Source organism: Nerophis ophidion, linkage group LG16 (assembly GCF_033978795.1).
Source record: "Nerophis ophidion isolate RoL-2023_Sa linkage group LG16, RoL_Noph_v1.0, whole genome shotgun sequence".
Classification (NCBI taxonomy): domain Eukaryota; kingdom Metazoa; phylum Chordata; class Actinopteri; order Syngnathiformes; family Syngnathidae; genus Nerophis; species Nerophis ophidion.
Genome location: NC_084626.1, coordinates 5,219,427 through 5,242,451, shown reverse-complemented (window position 1 = coordinate 5,242,451; position 23,025 = coordinate 5,219,427). Strand labels below are relative to the sequence as shown.

Sequence of the window (23,025 nt, the reverse complement as noted above, 5' to 3'; positions counted from 1 at the left end):
CCAGCTGTGTCTCGCCGTCAGCACATGCCACGTCCCCGCCTGATGCTGCTCTGTCCTCAGCACCATGGACAGAGTCGGTGACTTTTGCTCCTGCAGGCAGCGCTGGCTACATCTCCCTCCACAATATGATATTATATATATATATATATATATATATATATATATATATATATATATATATATGTATATATATATATATATGTATATATATATATATATATATATATATATATATATATATATATATATGTATATATATATATATATATATATATATATATATATATATATATATATATATATATATATATATATATATATATATATATATATGCCTTTGCTCAGTACTTAAGCAATTCCAGCCTGAAGTATTTTTGAGTAGGATGCCACAAGCTTGACACATCTATCATTGGGCACTTTCAACCATTCCTCTTTGCAGCACCTCTCATCCCCATCAGGTTGTGTTGGTTTTCATCCATGATGTCTCTGTACATTGTTGCATTCCTCTTTCCCTCTATCCTGACTAGTCTCCCATCCCCGCAGCATCATGCTGCCACCACCACGCTTCACTGTTGGGATGGTATTGACCTGGTGATGAGCGGTGCCTGGTTTCCTCCAAACATTGTCTTATCAGACCAGAGAATTTAGTTTATCACCAATAGGGACAAGCGGTAGAAAATGAATGGATGGTTTTTAAGTCTTTCAGATGCATTTTGGCAAATGTTTTACTAAGTAATGGCTTCCATCTGGCCACTATTTCATACAGCCTTGATTGGTGGTTTGTCCTTCTGGAAGGTTCTCCTCTCTCCACAGAGGAATGATAGTAGATCTCGCAGAGTGACCACGGGGTTCTTGGTCACCTCCCCGACTAGACTAAGACGAATGCAGCAATGTACAGAGACATCCTGGATGAAAACTGACACTTCTCATTAAACCTGATGGAGCTTGAAAGGTGCTGCAAAAAGGAATGAGAGAAAGAGCCCAAAGAGGTGTGCCAAGCTTGCGGCATCGTATTCAAACCGACCTGACGCTGGATTTTCTGCCAACGGTGCATCAACAAAGTATTGAGAAAAGACTGTCAATATTTATGTACATGTGATTTTTTATTTTATTTAAATTTGCTTTTAAAAAAAAACTCACATTGCCATAATGGGGTATTGTGTGTAGAATTTTGAGGACATTTAGGAATAAGGCTGTCACACAGTTAAGTTGAATAAATTCATATGCACAATATATGTGTACTACTTCACTGTCAACAATAATTAACTACTTGAAGAACTCTTTTTTTTTAAGGTCCAAGATTAAATGTGTGATTAATCCGACATCCGTGCAGTTAATTAATTACTGCATTCATTTGCAGTCCTTTGCGGAGATAACCACTCAAATATCTCATTTGCTCCCGCAGAGATGTGCGCTGGAACAAAGGCACAATCCTGAGAGCGTCTGTGGATTACATCAAACGCATGCAGAAGGACGCTCATAGGACCAGAGAGGTGGAAAACAACTTTAAAAGGATGGAAATGGCCAACAAGCAGTTGATGCTTCGCATTCAGGTAACTCGACCTACAGCTGGGCGATACGGCCTTTTTTTAATATCTCGATATTTTTTCGGCCATGCCACGATACAGGATATATATCTCCATATTTTTGCCTTAGCCTTGAATGAACACTTGATGCATATAATCACAGCAGTGTGATGATTCTGTGTCTACATTAAAACATTCTTCTTCATACTGCATTAATATATGCTCATTTTAAACTTTCACGCAGGGAGGGAAATCACAACTGAAGTCAATTTAGCAAAACCGTATTTATTAAACAGTTATTTAACAGTGGCACAAACATTCATGTCATTTCCAAAAGAGAAAGTGCAAGATTTTTGGACATTTTAAAACAAGCTATGAGTGCACTTTTGTGCATGATGTCACTAAAATGACATATCAAAACAACACTGAATTAAAGTGCACTTATTTTATAGAACACCACTACAGTAGTTTAAAACAAATAAAGTGCACTTTTGTGCATGATGTCACACAAGACATTTCAATAAGTGTCAAATGAAAATGAGCTGCATATAAGGAAATCAAATAGTGTGTAATCCTTCACTATGTGGTAGGTTACTGCGGACGTTATCTCCTTCAGTTGTTGACTATTTTTTTCTTACGGCGCTGATGTGGAAATGGTTGCCTCTGCAGTTTGTGGGTGTGGCACCGAAAGGAGATGTTGACATGCGGAGTAAGCATTCTTCAATCTTTAGCAGGTGACTTTTTAAATGATGCTACTTTTTGTAGCAACGCTTTTGCCCCACAATTGAGAAATTACGGTTGTCTGTTCGACATATTCCCGCTTGAAGCCAAACCACCGCCAGACGACGGAGCCCCTGCTGTTTTTCTTGGGAATTATTTCTTCCTTCATTAATTACCAGATTCGCACCGTCTTTCTCTTGTATTACCACTCGCACGGCTCCGCTAGCATCACAGTTAAAGTTACCCATGCCGCTACCTCTCTGCTCTGCGAGGGCGTCAACGTATGTGACGTGGGTAAGAAAATGCGCTTGCTGTATGTGAGAAGGAGAGACGAGAAAGAGTGGGAAGAGCCTGTAGTGCAGGGGTAGGGAACCTATGGCTCTAGAGCCAGATGTGGCTCTTTTGATGACTACATATGGCTCTCAGATAATTATATTTATATAGCGCTTTTCTCTAGTGACTCAAAGCGCTTTACAAAGTGACACCCAATATCTAAGTTACATTTAAACCAGTGTGGGTGGCACTGGGGACAGGTGTGTAAAGTGTCTTGCCCAAGGACACAACGGCAGTGACTAGGATGGCGGAAGCGGGAATCGAACCTGGAACCCTCAGGTTGCTAGCACGGCCACTCTCCTAACCGAGCTAAGCCGAGTAACCGTGTAATACTCTTCCATATCAGTAGGTGGCAGTCGGAAGCTAATTGCTTTGTAGATGTGGGAAACAGCGGGAGGCAGTGTGCAGGTAAAAAGGTGTCTAATGTTCAAACCAGGTGTAGGGAACCTATGGCTCTAGAGCCAGATGACTGCATATGGCTCTCAGATAAATCTTAGCTGACATTGCTTAAAAACGATAAGTAATGAATAATTCCGCTGGTAATCACAATTTCAAAAATAACGTTCAAATTATAAAACATTCTCATGCATTTTAATCCAACCATCCGTTTTCTACCGCACCTGTTCAAGATGTTGCATTAATGGTATATAATTTATTTCAAGTAAAAAATGTTTTCCAAGAATTCCAGTGTTTTTCAAACCCTTTTTTGACCCTTTTTTTGGTGACTTCTCCTTCCACATTTTTCAACCCATTTCAAATTCCAGGAATTCCTTAATACCATTTCTCAATTAATGATGATACTACTTCAACATTTCTCGACCAATTAAAAAAATTCCAACACCAACCATTTCAACTCATTCCGAAGATTAAAATTTTTTGGCATTTTCCAAAAAGTTCCCTCTTTTCCCGAAAACCCCGAATTTCCATGAAATTCGCATTGAAAAGAATGGGACCTTTTTCAAAGTTCCACAACTCCCACTAAAAAACTGTTCCAGCTTTAAAATATTCAGCCTGTTCAAGAATTGTGTGCTCCCTTTCAAAAACTGTAAAAAAAATAAATAAATAAAAAAATCCCGGATTTCCAAGAATTCTCCGTTTTTAGGGACATTGTCCCCCTTCCTAATGAATAATCCATTTTTCACTCTTTCATAATTCCAACATTTTTCAACATATTCAAAATATTCCACTTTCAACATATTCAACTCATCCTGGACATTCAAACTATAATTTTTTCAGGTTAAATTTTTTTTCCAGGAATTCCCAGAATTCAATTTTTTTAAACTCTTTTTTGACCCTTTTTTCTGGTGACTACTCCTTCCACATTTTTTAACCCATTTCAAATTCCAGGAATTCCTTAATACCAATTCTCAATTAAAGATGTTACTACTTCAACATTTCTCGACCGATTTGAAAAAATCCAACACCAACCATTTCAACTCCAAAGATTCAAATTGTTTTGCATTTTCCCAAAAAATTCCCTCTTTTCCCAAATACCCAATTCCCATTGAAAAGAATGGGACATTTTTCAAAGTTCCACAACTCCCACTCAAACTGTTACAACTTCAAAATATTCAGCCTGTTCAAGAATTGTGTGCTCTCTTTCAAAAACTGTAAAACAAAAATTCCCGGGTTTTCCAAGAAATATCAGTTTTTAGGGAAATTATCCCCATTCCAAATGAATTATCCATTTTTCACTCTTCCAATTCCAATATTTTTCAACCTATTCAAAATATTCCACCTTCAACATATTCCACTCATCCTGGACATCAAAACACATTTTTTCAAGTAAAAAAAAATTCCATTTTTTTTTCAAACCCTTTTTTGACCCTTTTTTCTGGCGACTACTCGTTCCACATTTTGAAGTATTATATTTATTATTGGTTAACTTTTAGAATAACAATGTTGTTAAAAAGAATAACAGACTTATTATACTCTACAAATGTTGGTCATACTTAAAAATGCACAAATTTAGTTGTATTCAGTGTTAAAAAATGTTATATGGCTCTCACGGAAATACTTTTTGAAACATTTGGCTTTCATGGCTCTTTCAGCCAAAAAGGTTCCCGACCCCTGCTGTAGTGTAATGCCAGCAGCTAAAAGCAACTGCGTGAGAACGTATACTCAGATATCACAATATAGTCATTGTCTATATCGCACGGAGACAAACCCGCTATATATCAAGTGTATCGATATATCGACCAGCCCTAACTCGACCCAAATGGATCCATACCCGAGCCACGTTTTGAGGTCATGTGAGGTGGTACCTTCTGCAAATTACACGAGAAAGACTTTTAGTTATGTTCGGAAAGACACCGAAATATACCAAATTTGATATTTATTTATGTTACTATTGTTTTTTTTAATTAATAAAGTGATGCACAAAATAGCTAACTCTGACTGTAAACAAATAAATAAAATACATTTACCGGATTTTGCAGACTAGGAAGCACATACAGTGGGGCAAAAAAGTATTTAGTCAGCCACCGAGTGTGCAAGTTCTCCCACTTAAAATAATGACAGAGGTCTGTAATTTTCATCATAGGTACACTTCAACTGTGAGAGACAGAATGTGGAAAAAAAATCCAGGAATTCACAATGTAGGAATTTTAAATAATTTATTTGTAAATTATGGTGGAAATTAAGTATTTGGTCAACCATTCAAAGCTCTCATTGATGGAAGGAGGTTTTGGCTCGAAATCTCATGATAGTTTATACCAAAATTGATACATGGATGATACAGCAGAGGATTGGGAGAATGTCATGTGGTCAGATTAAACCAAAATGGAACTTTTTGGTATAAACTCAACTCGTTATGTTTGGTGGAAGAAGAATACTGAGTTGCATCCCAAGAACACCATACCTACTGTGAAGCATGGGGGTGGAAACATCATGCTTTGGGGCTGTTTTTCTGCTAAGGGACAGGACCATTGATCCGTGTTAAGGAAAGAATGAACGGGGCCATGTATCGTGAGATTTTGAGCCAAAACCTCCTTCCATCTGTAAGAGATTTGAATGGTTGACCAAATACTTATTTTCCACCATAATTTACAAATAAATTCTTTAAAATTCGTACAATGTGAATTCCTGGATTTGTTTTCACATTCTGTCTCTCACAGTTGAAGTGTTTGAATAGGTAATAATAAAACACTGTTCTTTAATCAGTTGATCATTTGGCGTACTGGTAGATGGTGCCCGAGATGTAGCGTACCACAGTTTGAGAATCCCAGATCTATTGTCAAAGCATTGGATCTGGACTCGAAATTGGGTCTGTTTGTGAGTGCTTGGACATTCACACAGTAATAATAATAATAATAATACATAGATCATTTTTTTTGCTGTAGAATAAGGTTTGAGTGCTTGGACATTCACACAATAATAATAATACAAATTGAGGATTATTTGGTGTGGAATACCATGTGTGAGTGATTAGATATTCACACAATAATAATAATAAAGACATTGTTTTTTTTGGTGTAGAATAACGTTTGTGAGTGCTTGGACATTCACACAATAATAACAATACTAAATAGATTATTTTGTGTAGAACAACATTTGTGAGTGCTTGGACATTCACACAACTAATCAATCAATCAATCAATCAATCAATCAATGTTTATTTATATAGCCCTAAATCACAAGTGTCTCAAAGGGCTGCACAAACCACTACGATATCCTCCGAAGAACCCACATACCCACATAATAATACCTAGATGATTTTTGGGTGTAGAATAACGTGTGAGTGCTTGGAAATTCACACAATAATAATAATAATAATAATAAATCGATTTTTTTTTGGTGTAGAATAACGTGTGTGAGTGCTTGGACATTCACACAATAATAATAATAATAATAAATAGATGATGTTTTGGTGTAGAATAACAAGTGTGATTGCTTGGACTTTCACATCCATTCATCCATCCATTTCCTTCGCTTGTCCCCTACACAATAATAAAAATAACAAATATATATTTTTTGGTGTAGAATAATGTTTGTGAGTACTTGGACATTCACACAATAAGGATAATAATGAATAGATTATTTTTTGGTGTAAATTAACGTTTTTGAGTGCTTGGACATTCACACAATAATAATAAAAAATAGATGATTATTTGGTGTAGAATAACGTTTGTGAGTGCTTGGACATTCACACACTAAATAATGAAAATGTATGATTTTTTTTGGCTGTACAATAATGTTTGTGAGTGTTTGTACATTCACACAATAATAATAATAAATCAATTAGTTTTTTGGTGTAGAATAACGTTTGGGAGTGCTTGGACATTCACACAATAATAATAATAAATCAATTAGTTTTTTGGTGTAGAATAACGTTTGGGAGTGCTTGGACATTCACACAATAATATTAATAAATAGATGATTTGTTTTGGTGTAGAATAACGTTTGGGAGTGCTTCGACATTCACAAAATAATAATAATAATAATAAATAGATGATGTTTTGGTGTAGAATAATGTGTGTGATTGCTTTGACTTTTACATCCATCCATCCATTTCCTACCGCTTGTCCCCTACACCAGTGGTTCTCAAATGGTGGTACGCGTACCCCTGGAGGTACTTGAAGGTATGCCAAGGGGGACGTGAGATTTTTTTTTAAATATTCTAAAAATAGCAACAATTCAAAAATCCTTTATAAATAAATATATGTACTGAATAATACTTCAACAAAATATGAATGTAAGCTCATAAACTATGAAAAGAAATGCAACAATGCAATATTCATTGTTGCCTGCTGGATTTTTTGTGGACATTATTTCATAAATATTGATGTTAAAGATGTATTTTTTTGTGGAGAAATATTTAGAATGAAGTTGATTAATCCAGATGGATCTCTATTACAATCCCCAAAGAGGGCACTTTAAGTTGATGATTACTTCTATGTGTAGAAATCTTTATTTATAATTGAATCACTTGTTTATTTTTCAACAAGTTTTTTGTTATTTTTATATATTTTTTTTTCAAATAGTTCAAAAAAGACCACTGCAAAATGAGCAATATTTTGCACTGTTATACAGTTTAATAAATCAGAAACTTATGATATAGTGCTGTATTTTACTTCTTTATCTCTTTTTTTCAAACAAAAATGCTTTGCTGTGATTAGGGGGTACTTGTATTAAAAAAATGTTTACTGAAAAAAGGTTGAGAACCACTGCCCTACACAATAATAAAAATAACAAATATATAATTTTTTGGTGTAGATTAACCTTTTTGAGTGCTTCAATATTCACACAATAATAATAATGATAAATATATGATTGTTTTTGGTGTAGAATAATGTTTGTGAGTGCTTGGAAGTTCACACAATAATACTAATAATAAATGGATTATTTTTTTTGGTGTAGAATAACGTGTGTGACTTCTTGGACATTCACACAATAATAATAATAAATAGATGATTTTTTGGGGGTTTAGAATAACGTGTGAGAGTGCTTAGTCATTCACACAATAATGATAATAATAAATAAATGATTATTTTGTGTAGAATAACGTGTGAGAGTGCTTGGTCATTCACACAATAATGATAATAATAAATAGATGATTATTTGGTGTAGCATAACGTGTGTGACTGCTTGGACATTCACACAATAATAATAATAAATAGATGATTTTTTTGGGATGTAGAAAAAACGTGTGAGAGTGCTTGGTCATTCACACAATAATGATAATAATAAATAGATGATTATTTGGTGTAGAATAGCGTTTGTGAGTGCTTGGACATTCACGCTTTAATTACAATAATAAATGGTTGAATTTTTTGTGTTTGGATTAGTAAGTGCTTGGATATTCACACAATAATACTACTTAAATAGATTATTGTTTTGATGGAGAATGACGTGTGAGAGTGATTGGACATTCCCACTCTAAAAATAATAATACATAGATGATTTTTGGTATAGAATAACGTTTGTGAGTGTTTGGATATTCTCACAATAATAATGAAAATTGATGATTTGTTTGGCGTAGAATAACGTTTGTGAGTGCTTGGGACATTCACACTTTAATTACAATAGTAATGGATTATTTTTTGTGTGTAGATAAACATTTGTAAGTGCTTGGATATTCACATAATAATGAATAGATTGATGATTCTTTTGTTGTAGAATAAAGTGTGTGATTGCTTGAACATTTACACAATAATGATAATAATAAATTTATGATTTTTTGGGTTTAGAATAAAGTGTGTGATTGCTTGGACATTCACACAATAATAAACACAAATAGCGGATTTTTTTTTTTGGTGTTGAATAACGTTTGTGAGTGCTTGGACATTCACACAATAATAATAAAAAAATGGATGATTTCTTGGTGTAGAATAATGTGTGTGAGTGCTTGGACATTCCCACAATAATACATAGATGAATTTTGGTGTAGAATAACATGTGTGAGTGCTTGGACATTCACACAATAATAATTAGAAAAAAAGGATGATTTCTTGGTGTTGAATAACGTGTTTGAGTGCTCGGACATTTACACAATAATAATAATAATAATACATAAATGATTTTTGCTGTAGAATAACGTGTGTGAGTGCTTGGACATTCACACAATAATGACAATAATAATGCATAGATGATTGTTTTGGTGTTGAAAAAAACATGTGAGTGCTTGGACATTCACACAATACTAAAAATACACATATGATTGTTTTGGTGTTGAAAAACGTGTGAGTGCTTGGACATTTACACAATAATAAACATAGACGGATGATTTTTTTGGTGTTGAATAATGTTTGAGTGCTTGGACATTCACACTATAATAATAAAACAATGGATGATTTGTTGGTGTATTATAACGTGTGTGAGTGCTTGCACATTCACACAATTAAAAAAAAGGATGATTTCTTGGTGTAGAATTATGTGTGTGAGTGCTTGGACATTCCCACAATAATACATAGATGATTTTTGGTGTAGAATTGCATGTGTGAGTGTTTGGACATTCACACAATAATAATTTAAAAAAAGGATGATTTCTTGGTGTAGAATAACGTGTTTGAGTGCTTGGACATTCACACAACAATAATAATAATAATACATAGATTATTTTTGGTGTACAATAACATGTGTGAGTGCTTGGACATTCACACAATAATGATACTACTAATGTATAGATGATTGTTTTGGTGTTGAAAAACATGTGTGCGTGCTTGGACATTCACACAATAATAATAATAATACACAGATGATTTTTGGTGTAGAATAACATTTGTGAGTGCTTGGAAATTCACACAATAATACTAAATAGATGATTATTTGGTGTAGAATAACATGCGTGAGTGCTTGGACATTCACACAATAATAAACATGGATGAATTATTTTTTTTTGGTGTAGAATAATGTTTGTGAGTGCTTGGACATTCACACTAAAATAATAAAAAAATGGATGATTTCTTGGTGTAGATTAACGTGTGTGAGTGATTGGACCTTCCCATAATAAGAATACATAAATGATTTTTAGTGTGGAATAACGTTTGTGAGTGCTTGGACAGTCACACTTTAATTACAATAGTAAATGGAGGATTTTTTTGTGTGTGTGTAGATTAACCTTTGTGAGTGCTTGGATATTCACTAAATAATAATAATAAATAGATGTTTTTTTTTGGTCTAGAATAACATTTGTGAGTGCTTGGACATTCACGCCAATAATGATGATAATAAATAGATGATTTTCTTTGGTGTAGAATAACGTGTGAGAGTGCTTGGACATTCACACAATAAAAACAAACAAATGGATGATTGTTTTTGGTGTATAATAACGTGTGTGATTGCGAGGACATTCACACAATGATGATAATTATACATACGGAAGATGATTGTTTTGGTGTAGAATAAAGTGTGTGAGTGCTTGGACATTCACACAATAATAAACATAGATGGATGATTTTTTTGGTGTAGAATAATATGTGAGTGCTTGGACATTCACACTATAAAAATGAAAACATTGATGATTTCTTGGTGTAGAATAACGTGTGTGAGTGATTGGACACTCCCACAATAATAATATTAATACATAAGTGATTTTTAGTGTGGAATAACGTTTGTGAGTGCTCAGACAGTCACACTTTAATTGCAACAGTAAATGGAGGATATTTTTTGTGTGTGTAGATTAACGTTTGTGAGTGCTTGGATATTCACAAAATAATAATAATAAATAGATTAATTTTTTGGGGGTGTAGAATAACGTGTGAGAGTGCTTGGACATTCACACAATAAAAACAAACAAATGGATGATTGTTTTTGGTGTAGAATAACGTGTGTGATTGCGAGGACATTCACACAATGATGATAATAATACATACGGAAGATGATTGTTTTGGTGTAGAATAAAGTGTGTGAGTGATTGGACATTCCCACAATAATAATATTAATACATAAATGATTTTTAGTGTGGAATAACGTTGGTGAGTGCTCGGACAGTCACACTTTAATTGCAATAGTAAATGGAGGATATTTTTTGTGTGTGTAGATTAACGTTTGTGAGTGCTTGGATATTCACAAAATAATAATAATAAATAGATGGTTTTTTTGGGTCGAGAATAACGTTTGTGAGTGCTTGGACATTCACACAATAATGATAATAATAAATCGATGATTTCTTTTGGTGTAGAATAACGTGTGAGAGTGCTTGGACATTCACACAACAACAAAAACAAATAGATGATTGTTTTTGGTGTAGAATAAAATGTGTGATTGCGAGGACATTCACACAATGATGATAATAATACATAGAGGAGTGTTTTGGTGTCGAATAACGTTTGTGAGTATAAAAGTGCGATGTCCTAAAAGTGATGTTTTGGACAGGAGTTGGAGATGCAAGCTCACATGCACGGCCTCCCCAGCCCCTCCCCATCGGGCATCAACCCAGGTGACATGATGGCCTCGTACATAAAACAGGAGACCAGCCCGGAAGAGAACCTGTCCCACTCCCAGACCCAAGCTCCACACCAGCACCTGTCCCAGAACCAAGGCCCGGCCCACCCCCAGCAGCACCACTTCCTCCCGCAGTCCCACCTCCACCAACAAGCTCCGCCTCCGCCGCCCAGGCAGATGGGCGTGCTCCCCCAGCACCTCCAGGCCCAGGCCCCCATCCAGTACCCGGCGGTAGGCAGCTCCCAGCCGTTTGACTTTGCCCAGTCGCTGGACTTGTGCGACGGCATGCAGGCCTTCACGGACGGCATGTCGGGGCTGGGCGACCTGGGGGGACTGGACTTGCAGGGCCGCAGGGGAGACATGGGCTTCCTGATGATGGACGAGCCCTTGTCCCCCATGGGCGTTGACCCTCTGCTCTCCACCATGTCCCCGGAGGCCTCCGTCGACTCCAGCCGCAGATCCAGCTTCAGCATAGAGGATGGAGACATACTGTAGATGCACACACACACACACACACACACACACACACACACACACACACACACACACACACACACACACACACACACACACACACACACACACACACACACACACCCTTAAAGAATTGCACTTTTTTGGGGGAATATTGCCTATCATTCACAATCCTTTAGTAAGACAAGAACACACGTTTTTCTTTTTTTAAATGCATTCTAAATCGTAAATAAACTCTAGCAAAAGTCAGCAAACAGAGGAGATAACGGTAGTCGCTCTAATCTGCCTATAAAGCCTTTTAAAGACATCCAAACTTCTCCGTTAAGGTTTTATTGACATGGTGTAATGGTATACATGTAATGTAGTAACATTCATGATAAAATGTAATGTTTACGTATTTTGATAATTTTTAAGCGTGCGGCGTATTAATAATGATGATTATTACTCACTGCAGACTTCATGGGAGCAAATAAACATAAAAAAAACCCATCACTTACTGTACTATATCTGCTCTCACTGTTAGGATGTTCATTTATTCCCATTTAGTTAAAGAATTAATCGTAATTCTCGTGAAAAAAAAGGGGCCATTCCAAGCCTCTTTTTGCGTCTTTGTCGCCATTTTCGGGTCTAAATTCGATGCCAAAGTGGACCAACTTGTCAGATTATATCCTCATGCTTCTACTATACCGGTGAGAGGCATGATTTATGATCTCGAAAAGGGGTTCTTAAACTTTTTATTTACTGTTTTTTGTTTTTTTTTTACCTCAGAAAACACCATCATGACCAACATTAAAATACAGTATCATAGTAGGCCTAAGTAGTCATTAAAAAAAAACTGAGGTTTTATTTAACAAGTATATTTGATATTTTTGGCCACTGTAACATCACACAGAGTTTGAACAGTAACGCTGTGTTTGAATATAGGAAAATTAAACTTGGTTGTTTTATTCGAGTGATTCTTGTGGATATTCAGACCACAAATGGAGTATTGTTGGCGTTTTTTGGATGTTTTTTTAACGGGTTTTATAAGTGGAATAGGGCAAGGGTTCTTAACCTTTTTGACCTCGGGGTCCAACTTTTACACTACACAAGGGCCCGGGGGCAAGTCAAATATTAACACTGAATTAGTCATCTTACTCTTGATTTTAATCGTATTCAATAATATTTAACCTACTTGCAGTTTACAATCAGCATGTGATTATTATTAATAACATAAACCTTAGACTTGGGCTAGTTACGAAAAATAGCACTTGGCAAATTTATACCTAAATAAATAACTGATGAAACTTAATAAAAAAAATAATAATTAATATATTAACTAAATTTAAGAGCAAATAAAAATACAGCTTAACCACTTTAGTCATAATTTTAGCGCTTAAGGAAATTTTCAATGAACAAAAAAAATGTCAGATTTTTTTATATGGATTTTTTAATTTTCTTTATTTTTGTAATTGATGAACAATCGTTCCAAATAAATATTGCGATTAATTCTGAAATATATATTTTTTTACATCCCTATCAAATACAGTGCAAAAGAAGGCACTCATGACAAAACTGATGAACACACAATTACAAAGTATTAAAAAGAATAAATTCCAATTAAATTAATAATAATAATATATGTTTAACTCAACTGTAAATGAAATATAAGTGCAATTGACAATACAAATTCACCACTTTGGTCATAATTTTTGCACTCAAGAAACTTTTCAATGACATGAAAACAATGTATGGTTTTATCGATTTTTGATTAGTTTTTTAATCAATGAAGAATATTTTCATGTGAGAATCAAGATTCATTCTAAAAACATTTTTTTTCCGCTGACGCCTATCAAATACACTGCAAAAGAAAGGACTCATGAAATAGATTCTGATAAAATGTATAATAAATCATAATAATAACAATATATACGTTTAACTAAACTGTAAATCAAATTTAAGTGCAAATGAAAATACAGCTTCACCATTTTGGTCATAATTTCTTGCGCTTAAGGAACTTTTCAATGACCCCAAAAAAATGCCTGATTGTTGTTTTTTTTTATATTGTTTTTTTATTTTTTAAACGACACAGAATTGTTTCAAAAAAGAATTGCGAGTAATTTTAAAATACATTTTATTTTTTACACCCATACCAAATTAACTATACTGTTTATGACCAGTTTGGTCATAATTTTTTCGCCTAAGAAACTTTTCTTTGACATCATTTTTTTATACATATATCTATCAATTTTAGAATTTATTTTTAATCGATTAATAATTGGTCCAAATGAAATTTGTCAAAATTATTATTTTTTTACTCCCCTATTAAATACACTGCAAAAGAACGGACTTGTGAAAAAACTGATGAACATACAATTACGAAGTGCCAAAATAAAAAATTCCAATTGAATTAAAAATGTAAAAAAATAGTTATATATATGTTTAACCAAAGAGTAAATCAAACTAAAGTGTTAAAAAAGGTAATATAGCTTCACCACTTTGGTCATAATTTTTGCGCTTAAACTTTTCAGTGACCCAAAAAAAAAATGTTTAATTAAACTGTAAATAAAATTGAAGTGCAAATTAAGATACAGGTTCACTACTTTGGTCATAATTTTTGCGCATCCGTGGTCCTTGCAGGGTTAAGAAAATTTTCAATGACGAAAAAAAGTCAGATATTTTTAATATCGATTTTTGATTATTTCTTTTTTTAATCATTGAAGAATCGTTCCAAATAAGAATTGCGATTCATTCAAAAATTGCTTCTTTTTTTTTACTCCCCCATCAAGTATACTACAAAAGAAGGGACTCATAGAAAAACTGATTTACACAAAATGAGGTAGTGCTGAAATTAGTAAATTCCAATTTAAAAAAAAAAAAAAAATAAAAAAAAAATAAATATATATATATATATATATATATATATATATATATATATATATGTATATATATATATATATATATATATAATATGTGTTTAACTCAACTGTAAATAAAATATAAGTGCAAATGAAAATACAGATTCACAACTTTGGTCATAATTTTTGCACTAAAGAAACTTTTCAATGACATGAAAAAAAAATTTGTTTTTAAAAATAATATAATTGTGTGTCTATCTTTTTTTTCATGAGTCCCTTCTTTTGCAGTGTATTTGATTGGGATGTTAAAAAAAATCGGTTTTAGAATTGATCGCAATTTTTATTTGGCACGATTCTTCATAGATTAAAAAATTGATATAAAAAAAAATCCGACATTTTTTTGGGTCATTGAAAAGTTTCTTAAGCGCAAAAATTATGACCAAAGTGGTGATGCTGTAATTTCATTTGCACTTAAATTTAATTAACATTTTAGATAAACATATACATTGTTGTTATCATTTATTTTCATACATTTTATTAGAATTTATTTATTTTAGCACTTTGTCATCTTTTTTTTCATGAGTCCCTTCATTTGCAAATGTCAATTTTTTACTGTATTTTTTTTTAAATTGATGAACAATCGTTTCAAATAAGAATAACGATTATTTCTAAAATAAATAAAAAATTTACATCCCTATCAAAAGGACGGACTTGTGAAAAAACAAGTTAACACATAATTGCAAAGAGCTAAAATGGATAAATTCCAATTAAATTAATAATAAAAAATAATATATGTGTTTAACTAAACTGTAAATCAAATTAACATGTAAAAGAAAATACAGCTTCACCACTTTGGTCATAATTTTTGCGCTTAAACTTTTTAATGACCCCCCAAAAAATGTCAGGATTTTGTTATATCGATTTTTGATTTCTTTTTTTTTTTTTTTTATCGATTAAGAATCATTCCAAATAAGAATTGCGCTGAATTTTTCTAAACTTTTTTTACACTGCATAAAAAAACTTGTGAAAATACGAAGTAGTAAAATCAATAAATTTCCAATAGATGTATAATAAATAATGACAATAATAATAATATATGTTTAATTAAACTGTAAATAAAATTGAAATGCAAATTAAAAAAACAATTCACTACTTTGGTCATAATTTTTACAGGGTTAAGACATTTTTCAATGATGTAATTAAATGTCAGATATTTTTAATGTCGATTTTTGATTTTTTTTTTTAATCATTGAAGTATCGTTCCAAATAAGAATTGCGATTCATTCAAAAATTTATTTTTTTACTGAAAAAAATGATGAACACACATTTAGGAATTGCTGAAATGAATAATTTCCAATTAGATTAATAATGATAATAATAATAATGATATATAAATATGTTTAATTAAACTGTTAATAAATTAAAGTGCAAATAAAAATACAAATTCACCACTTTGGTGAACATTTTTGCGCTGAAGAAACTTTTCCATGACTTCTTCTGTTTGTTTGATATTGTCATTACTGCCACAAGTGTTGGAAAAGGGTATTACAACTGCGTAGTACTGCGGCCCACAGCTGAAAAACTGATATTTGGTATTATATGGTTAAGAAACACTAGAATAGAGTCCCTTCCTACACTGTGAGCCACTTTTATTGACGTTTATTTACGAGATAGAATGCATTGAAAAAAATATAAATCCTTCTTGTCTCTAATAATGATTGTAAACGAGAGGCAAAATAAAAAACACACAACTGTGGAAAAGTTCCACGACGACATGGTCACCTAGAACCCAACGCACTCTGTCGTGTGACACCACGCCATCCGAGGACTGGACCTTGTCAACCCCGCCAAGGTCGGACGCCCAAATAAGGAATCACGAAAGACCCGGAATCAAACCGACGTCGCTTCGATCCAGTGTAAAGCCGCCTCCTCCTTTGTGTTTTTGTCATTGCAGTCCGTATCCACTGGGGGCGCCGTTCGCCGAGCTTTGAGCATGCTGTAGGGGGCGTCACCGGAGCTTTTCTAACCCCCCACTCACGCATGTCGTTTCTGACCGCCTTTTTAAAGCCACGCCCGTCATACTCAGGTACCGTAACACGAGTCACAAGCAGGGTCGTTTTTGCATGGGTGCCACTTGATGGCAACACTTTATGTACTTTTAATACTGTGGAGGTGACACACACACACACACACACACACACACACACACACACACACACAGGTGTGCACTTCATCTCACACACGCCGCACCGTGCTCACTCAGCTCGTTTTCAAATCACCGTGTTCTTCAGGCGGAGTGACGTCACACGCCCTCCAAAGGGCGTCTCATCGGCCAACTGCGTCTGGTCGTCATGGCGACGGAAGGATAACTGCTCGTTAGCGACAGGGAAACTAATTGATTCCTTGTAAGTAGGGTTGGGCATGACTTCATCTCCTCGATTGACCGTGTGAGGAATTCATGATCGATTAATCGATTCATTTTTATATGTGAGTCTTTTTTTTTTTTTTAAATGTCTGTGAATGTTCTGCACTCCTTTTTCCATGCTAGCATTGAGATGAAAAGACTGGATTTTAAGAGGAAAAAAGACAAAACTAACGGAATTACCGAGTCATTTGACTTGATAAGACGTCCTAAATAAAATTAGATCTGTACGTCTAGAAACTAGCAGGACTTTTAAGCTGAAAATAAGTCTTTTATTCTGAAAACCAGCATTACTCAACTTGCAATTCTCAAATGAAGCGTCCTCGGAGATGTTGTGGAATCTTTTCATCTACATTATTTGAATAGTTCTTGTATCAATTAAAAAAAAAAAAAAGACAATTAGTCGTTGACTTAAAAATAAGTAAAACACTTTTAAAAATAGGGAAACTTTTAGAAATTACAATTAAAAAACTAAATTAACAGCGCCTCTGCTGGTGGAAGGCAAGTGCTGCACTCCATTTTTCGCCCTTCTAAAGTTAAAGTACCAATGATTGTTTCACACACACCAGGTGTGGCGAAATTATTCCCTGCATTTGACCCATCACCTTTGATCACCCCCTGGGAAGTGAGGTGAGCAGTGAGCAGCAGCGATTGCCACGCCCGGGAATAATTTTTTGGGTGATTCAACCCCCAATTCCAACCCTTGTTGCGGAGTGCCAAGCAGGGAGGTAATGGCTCCCGTTTTTATAGTCTTTGGTATGACTCGGCCGGGGTTTGAACTCGCAACCTATCGGGCAGACACTCTAACCCTTAGGCCACCGATTAGGTAGAACATTGTCACATATGAACTTATTGATTACCCACACCGGCGGTTCTCACCCTCTTTTTTTTTCCCGCCAACTGGAAAAACACTTGACCCTCCAAGCACCGCCATCATGACCACGGGAGCGCAGTAGGCCTAGGTATTCATCAAAAACAAGGCGGAGGTTTTTGTTTAACGAATATATTTAAAAAAAAATTGGGCCACTGCACAGTTTGAACAGTAACACTGTGTATGAATGCAGGAAGATAAAACACTGTACTTTTACTCAGGTGATTCGTTGGCACGGATTGAGAATCACTGATTTAAATGACGCCTATCCCTAATTATAAGATTGTTTCTTGTAATATATTTGATTTGTGTTTATTTAATCTCCCAAAGCACTGGAAACTCTATTATTCTCTAGACTATTGTTATAATGTTGTTGTTTTGTGCCATACAAAGCTGCCTGAAAGTATTTTCTTTGTATTTGTTGTTTTACTTTCTTTATTTCCCCACACCATGGGCAACAGCAAAGAAACGTCTGTGAATTTAAGACTCAATGAGGACATTTGTGTACATTTCTAATGGTTTATTTTGTTGTTTTTTTCTACACAATCGGGCTTTTATTGCAAATATTAAGAGATGATTGAAGTCAACTTTCTTGTCGTGAATGTAAAGTTTACCAGAGCAAAGTCAGTTTTGCTGTGCCTTGCCCGCTTCCGAGCCGTGGGAAGGGGCTGACGTAACCCAACCGCCTGCCAACACTCCAAAAAACAGCCTCTACTCCTCCACTAGGGGGCTCTCCTGCACACGGAAATGTTCTGATTTTGATGAAGTTATAAAATGTTTCACCGGATTTCATGAAGCTGCTTCGAGTGTTTCATTTGTGTCGTGATGCTAGTGTTTGTGTGTGTGTTCTGGCAGTTCCGACTTAATGGGGACATGGCTCTGTTTACACACCTTTGGGGACCTCCGACGGTATGGGGACCAAAAAAACACAAACCTTTTTAAATGATAGTCAGATACATTCTGAAGATTGAATTTGCACTCGCTCTTTTAAATGGTCCTCAGTAGTCACGTACAAATCTGTGTGAATTATGCAAAATTATTTAAATTTGGTCCCCATGAACCATATTAACTCTTTTTTACCCCAGGGTCCCCAGTAAGTATGATCAGCACATTACTTCATCAATCCAGAGATTTAAAGACGTATGAGCTAACTGGGCAGTGGTCATTTTACCCCAAAAATGTTATGCCTCCACAACCTGTAGAAAGGGTGGTCCCCACAAGTCACGATCAAAAACTTGGTCCCCATTCCAAATGATAACCGGTATGTGTGTGTGTTCTTGTATTTCTGCCCTTCTTAAGAAATCAACAAAGAGAAGTACTGTCCATGTGAGGACCGGTGAACAAGTTACGACCAAAGTCATGGTCCCAATACGTAAAACCAAATAGGCACCAGTGACCCCAAAGGGAATAAGCGGTATAAAATGGATGAATGGATGGGCATTGCATCTAATATACAGCCAAATACTAGAGTCCGTGAACATTGCTCCAAAGTCAGGATATTTTTTGTTGATTTAATGTGCATACAAAAGTAAACATTGACAGGTGCAAAGATAACTAGACGACAGCTAAAGAAGGATTTCTCTATTCATTCCCGAAAAAATCCCGACAGCTAATTTTACGTCTTACCTGTTTTTTTTATATGCATAGTATGTATAGATAATTAATGTTGTAAATACAAATCTTTTTGGATCTAGAAAGGGTGGTATTAAAGAGGTAGGCATTTTTCGGAGGTCTCAAGAAGATAACAAAAACAAGAGTGTTTGTGTGTGTGTGTGTGTGTGTGTATGTGTGTGTGTGTGTGTGTGTGTGTGTGTGTGTGTGTGTGTGTGTGTGTGTGTGTGTGTGTGTGTGTGTGTGTGTGTGTGTGTGTGTGTGTGTGTGTGTGTGTGTGTGTGTGTGTGTGTGTGTGTGTGTGTGTGTGTTTCCAACCTTCGTAAGACATCCAGGAGAAGTACCTTCCATATGAGGACCAGTGAACAATTTAGGACCAATGTCATAGTCCCAATACGGAAAACCATTGCATATAATACAGAGCCAAATACTAAAGTTTATGAACATTGCTCCAAAGTCAGATTTTTTGTTGATTTAATGTGCAAAGGTACAAAGGCAGCAATACATGATAAAACAAGACTGCAGTTAAAGAAGGACTTACCTATTCATTCCCAAAAAAACCTGACAGCTGTTTTTACGACTTGCCTTTTTTTTTTTAAGCATAGTATTTATAGATTATTAATGTTGTAAAAACAAATCTTTGTGTATCTAGAAAGGGTGGTCTTAAAGAGGTAGGCATTTTTCGGAGGTCTCAAGAAGAGAACAAAAATGTGTGGGGGTGGGGGGTGCGTGTGTGTGTATTTCCAACCTTCGTAAGACATTAAGGAGAAGTACCTTCCATATGAGGACCGGTGAACAAGTTAGGACCAAAGTCATAGTCCTGATACGGAAAACCATTGCATATAATACAGAGCCAAATACTATAGTCTATGAACATTGCTCCAAAGTTAGATTTTTTGTTGATTTAATGTGCAAAGGTACAAAGGCAGCAATACATGATAAAACAAGACTGCAGCTAAAGGACTTACCTATTCATTCCCGAAAAAACCCGACAGCTGTTTTTACGACTTGCCTTTTTTTTTTAAGCATAGTATTTATAGATTATTAATGTTGTAAAAACAAATCTTTGTGTATCTAGAAAGGGTGGTCTTGAAGAGGTAGGCATTTTTCGGAGGTCTCAAGAAGAAAACAAAAATGTGTGGGGGCGGGGGGTGCGTGTGTGTGTGTATTTCCAACCTTCGTAAGACATCCAGGAGAAGTACCTTCCATATGAGGACCAGTGAACAATTTAGGACCAAAGTCATTGTCCCAATACTGAAAACCATTGCATATAATACAGAGCCAAATACTAAAGTTTATGAACATTGCTCCAAAGTCAGATTTTTTGTTGATTTAATGTGCAAAGGTACAAAGGCAGCAATACATGATAAAACAAGACTGCAGCTAAAGAAGGACTTACCTATTCATTCCCGAAAAAACCCGACAGCTGTTTTTACGACTTGCCTTTTTTTTAAGCATAGTATTTATAGATTATTAATGTTGTAAAAACAAATCTTTGTGTATCTAGAAAGGGTGGTCTTAAAAAGGTAGGCATTTTTCGGAGGTCTTAAGAAGAGAACAAAAACGAGTGTGTGTGTGTGTGTGTGTGTGTGTGTGTGTGTGTGTGTGTGTGTGTGTGTGTGTGTGTGTGTGTGTGTGTGTGTGTGTGCACGAGCGCCACGACTAAAGTCCATCCATCCATCCATTTCTTACCGCATATTCCCTTTTGGGGTTGCGGGGGACGCTGGTGCCTATCTCAGCTACAATCGGGCGGAAGGCGGGATACACCCTGGACAAGTCGCCACTTCATCGCAGGGCCAACACAGATAGACAGACAACATTCACACTCACATTCACACATAAAGTCATTAAAAATATATATTTTTTCCCCCCAATTAAAGATAAGTGTCAGTTGAGTGTTTGGCATGAATTTACAAGTAAAATCTGTAACTATACAATGTGCCCAAAGTTGACCTTTGTTTGTGTAAATGTCCAAGCATTTAAGATTCCACACCAAAAAATAAAAAATCTATTATTTATATACGAACCCCGTTTCCATATGAGTTGGGAAATTGTGTTAGATGTAAATATAAACGGAATACAAAGATTTGCAAATCGTTTTCAACCCATATTCAGTTGAATATGCTACAAAGACAACATATTTGATGTTCAAACTGATAAACATTTTTTTTTTGCAAATAATCATTACCTTTAGAATTTGATGCCAGCAACGTGTGACAAAGAAGTTGGGAAAGGTGGCAATAAATAGTGATAAATTTGAGAAATGCACATCAAACACTTATTTGGAACATCCCACAGGTGTGCAGGCTAATTGGGAACAGGTGGGTGCCATGATTGGGTATAAAAGCAGCTTCCATGAAATGCTAAGTAATTCACAAACAAGGATGGGGTGAGGGTCACCACTTTGTAAGCAAATTGTCGAACAGTTTTAGAACAACATTTCTCAACGAGCTATTGCAAGGAGATTAGGGATTTTACCATCTACGGTTCGTAAAATCATCAAACGGTTCAGAGAATCTGGAGAAATCACTGCACGTAAGCGATGATATTACGGACTTTTGATCCCTCAGGTGGCACTGCATCAAAAACCGACATCAGTGTGTAAAGGATATCACCACATGGGCTCAGTAACACTTCATAAAACCACTGTCATTAACTACAGTTGTTCGCTACATCTATAAGTGCAAGTTAAAACTCTGCTATGCAAAGCAAAACCCATTTATCAACAATACCCAAAAACACAACCGGCTTCGCTGGGCCCCGAGATCATCTAAGATGGACTGATGGAAAGTGGAAAAGTGTTCTGTGGTCTGACGAGTCCACATTTCAAATTATATTTGGAATCTGTGGATGTGGTGTCCTCTGGAACAAAGAGGAAAATAACCATCCGGATTGTTACAGGCGCAAAGTTCAAAAGCCAGCATCTGTGATGGTATGGGGGTGTATTAGTGCCCAAGGCATGGGTAACTTACACATCTGTGAAGGCACCATTAATGCTGAATGGTCCATACAGGTTTTGGAGGAACATATGTTGTCATCCAAGCAACGTTATCATGGACGCCCCTGCTTATTTCAGCAAGACGATGCCAAGCCACGTGTTGTATATATATATATATATATATATATATATATATATATACACACATATAATGTATGTATGTGTGTGCAAAAAATTCCATTTAAAAAAAAATCAAAAAAACAACCAAAAAATGCTCTCTTCAACATACCTCCTGCGTTTGCATATCTTTCCTGGCTGTTAAGTAGAAACATGTTCTAATGTGAAAAGTCCTTATTAATTGTAAAAAAAAACTAATTATTTGTCTCTATTTACGTTTAGTTTGCCTCCAG

At 35.2% G+C, this 23,025-nt stretch overlaps 1 protein-coding gene across 2 annotated transcripts in view; it reads left to right on the top strand.

The window, feature by feature from the left end:
• tfeb (transcription factor EB) overlaps positions 1 to 18,853 on the top strand; it is a 162,631-nt gene extending 143,778 nt beyond the window's left edge. For both annotated transcript variants that reach the window (XM_061922611.1, XM_061922612.1), the window contains exons 11-12: positions 1,406 to 1,553; positions 11,394 to 18,853. In XM_061922611.1, coding sequence (XP_061778595.1) covers positions 1,406 to 1,553; positions 11,394 to 11,957 — 712 coding nt within the window. In that variant the 3' untranslated portion in view covers positions 11,958 to 18,853. The remainder of the gene's footprint in view (positions 1 to 1,405; positions 1,554 to 11,393) is intronic.
• The last annotated feature ends 4,172 nt before the right edge of the window (positions 18,854 to 23,025 follow it).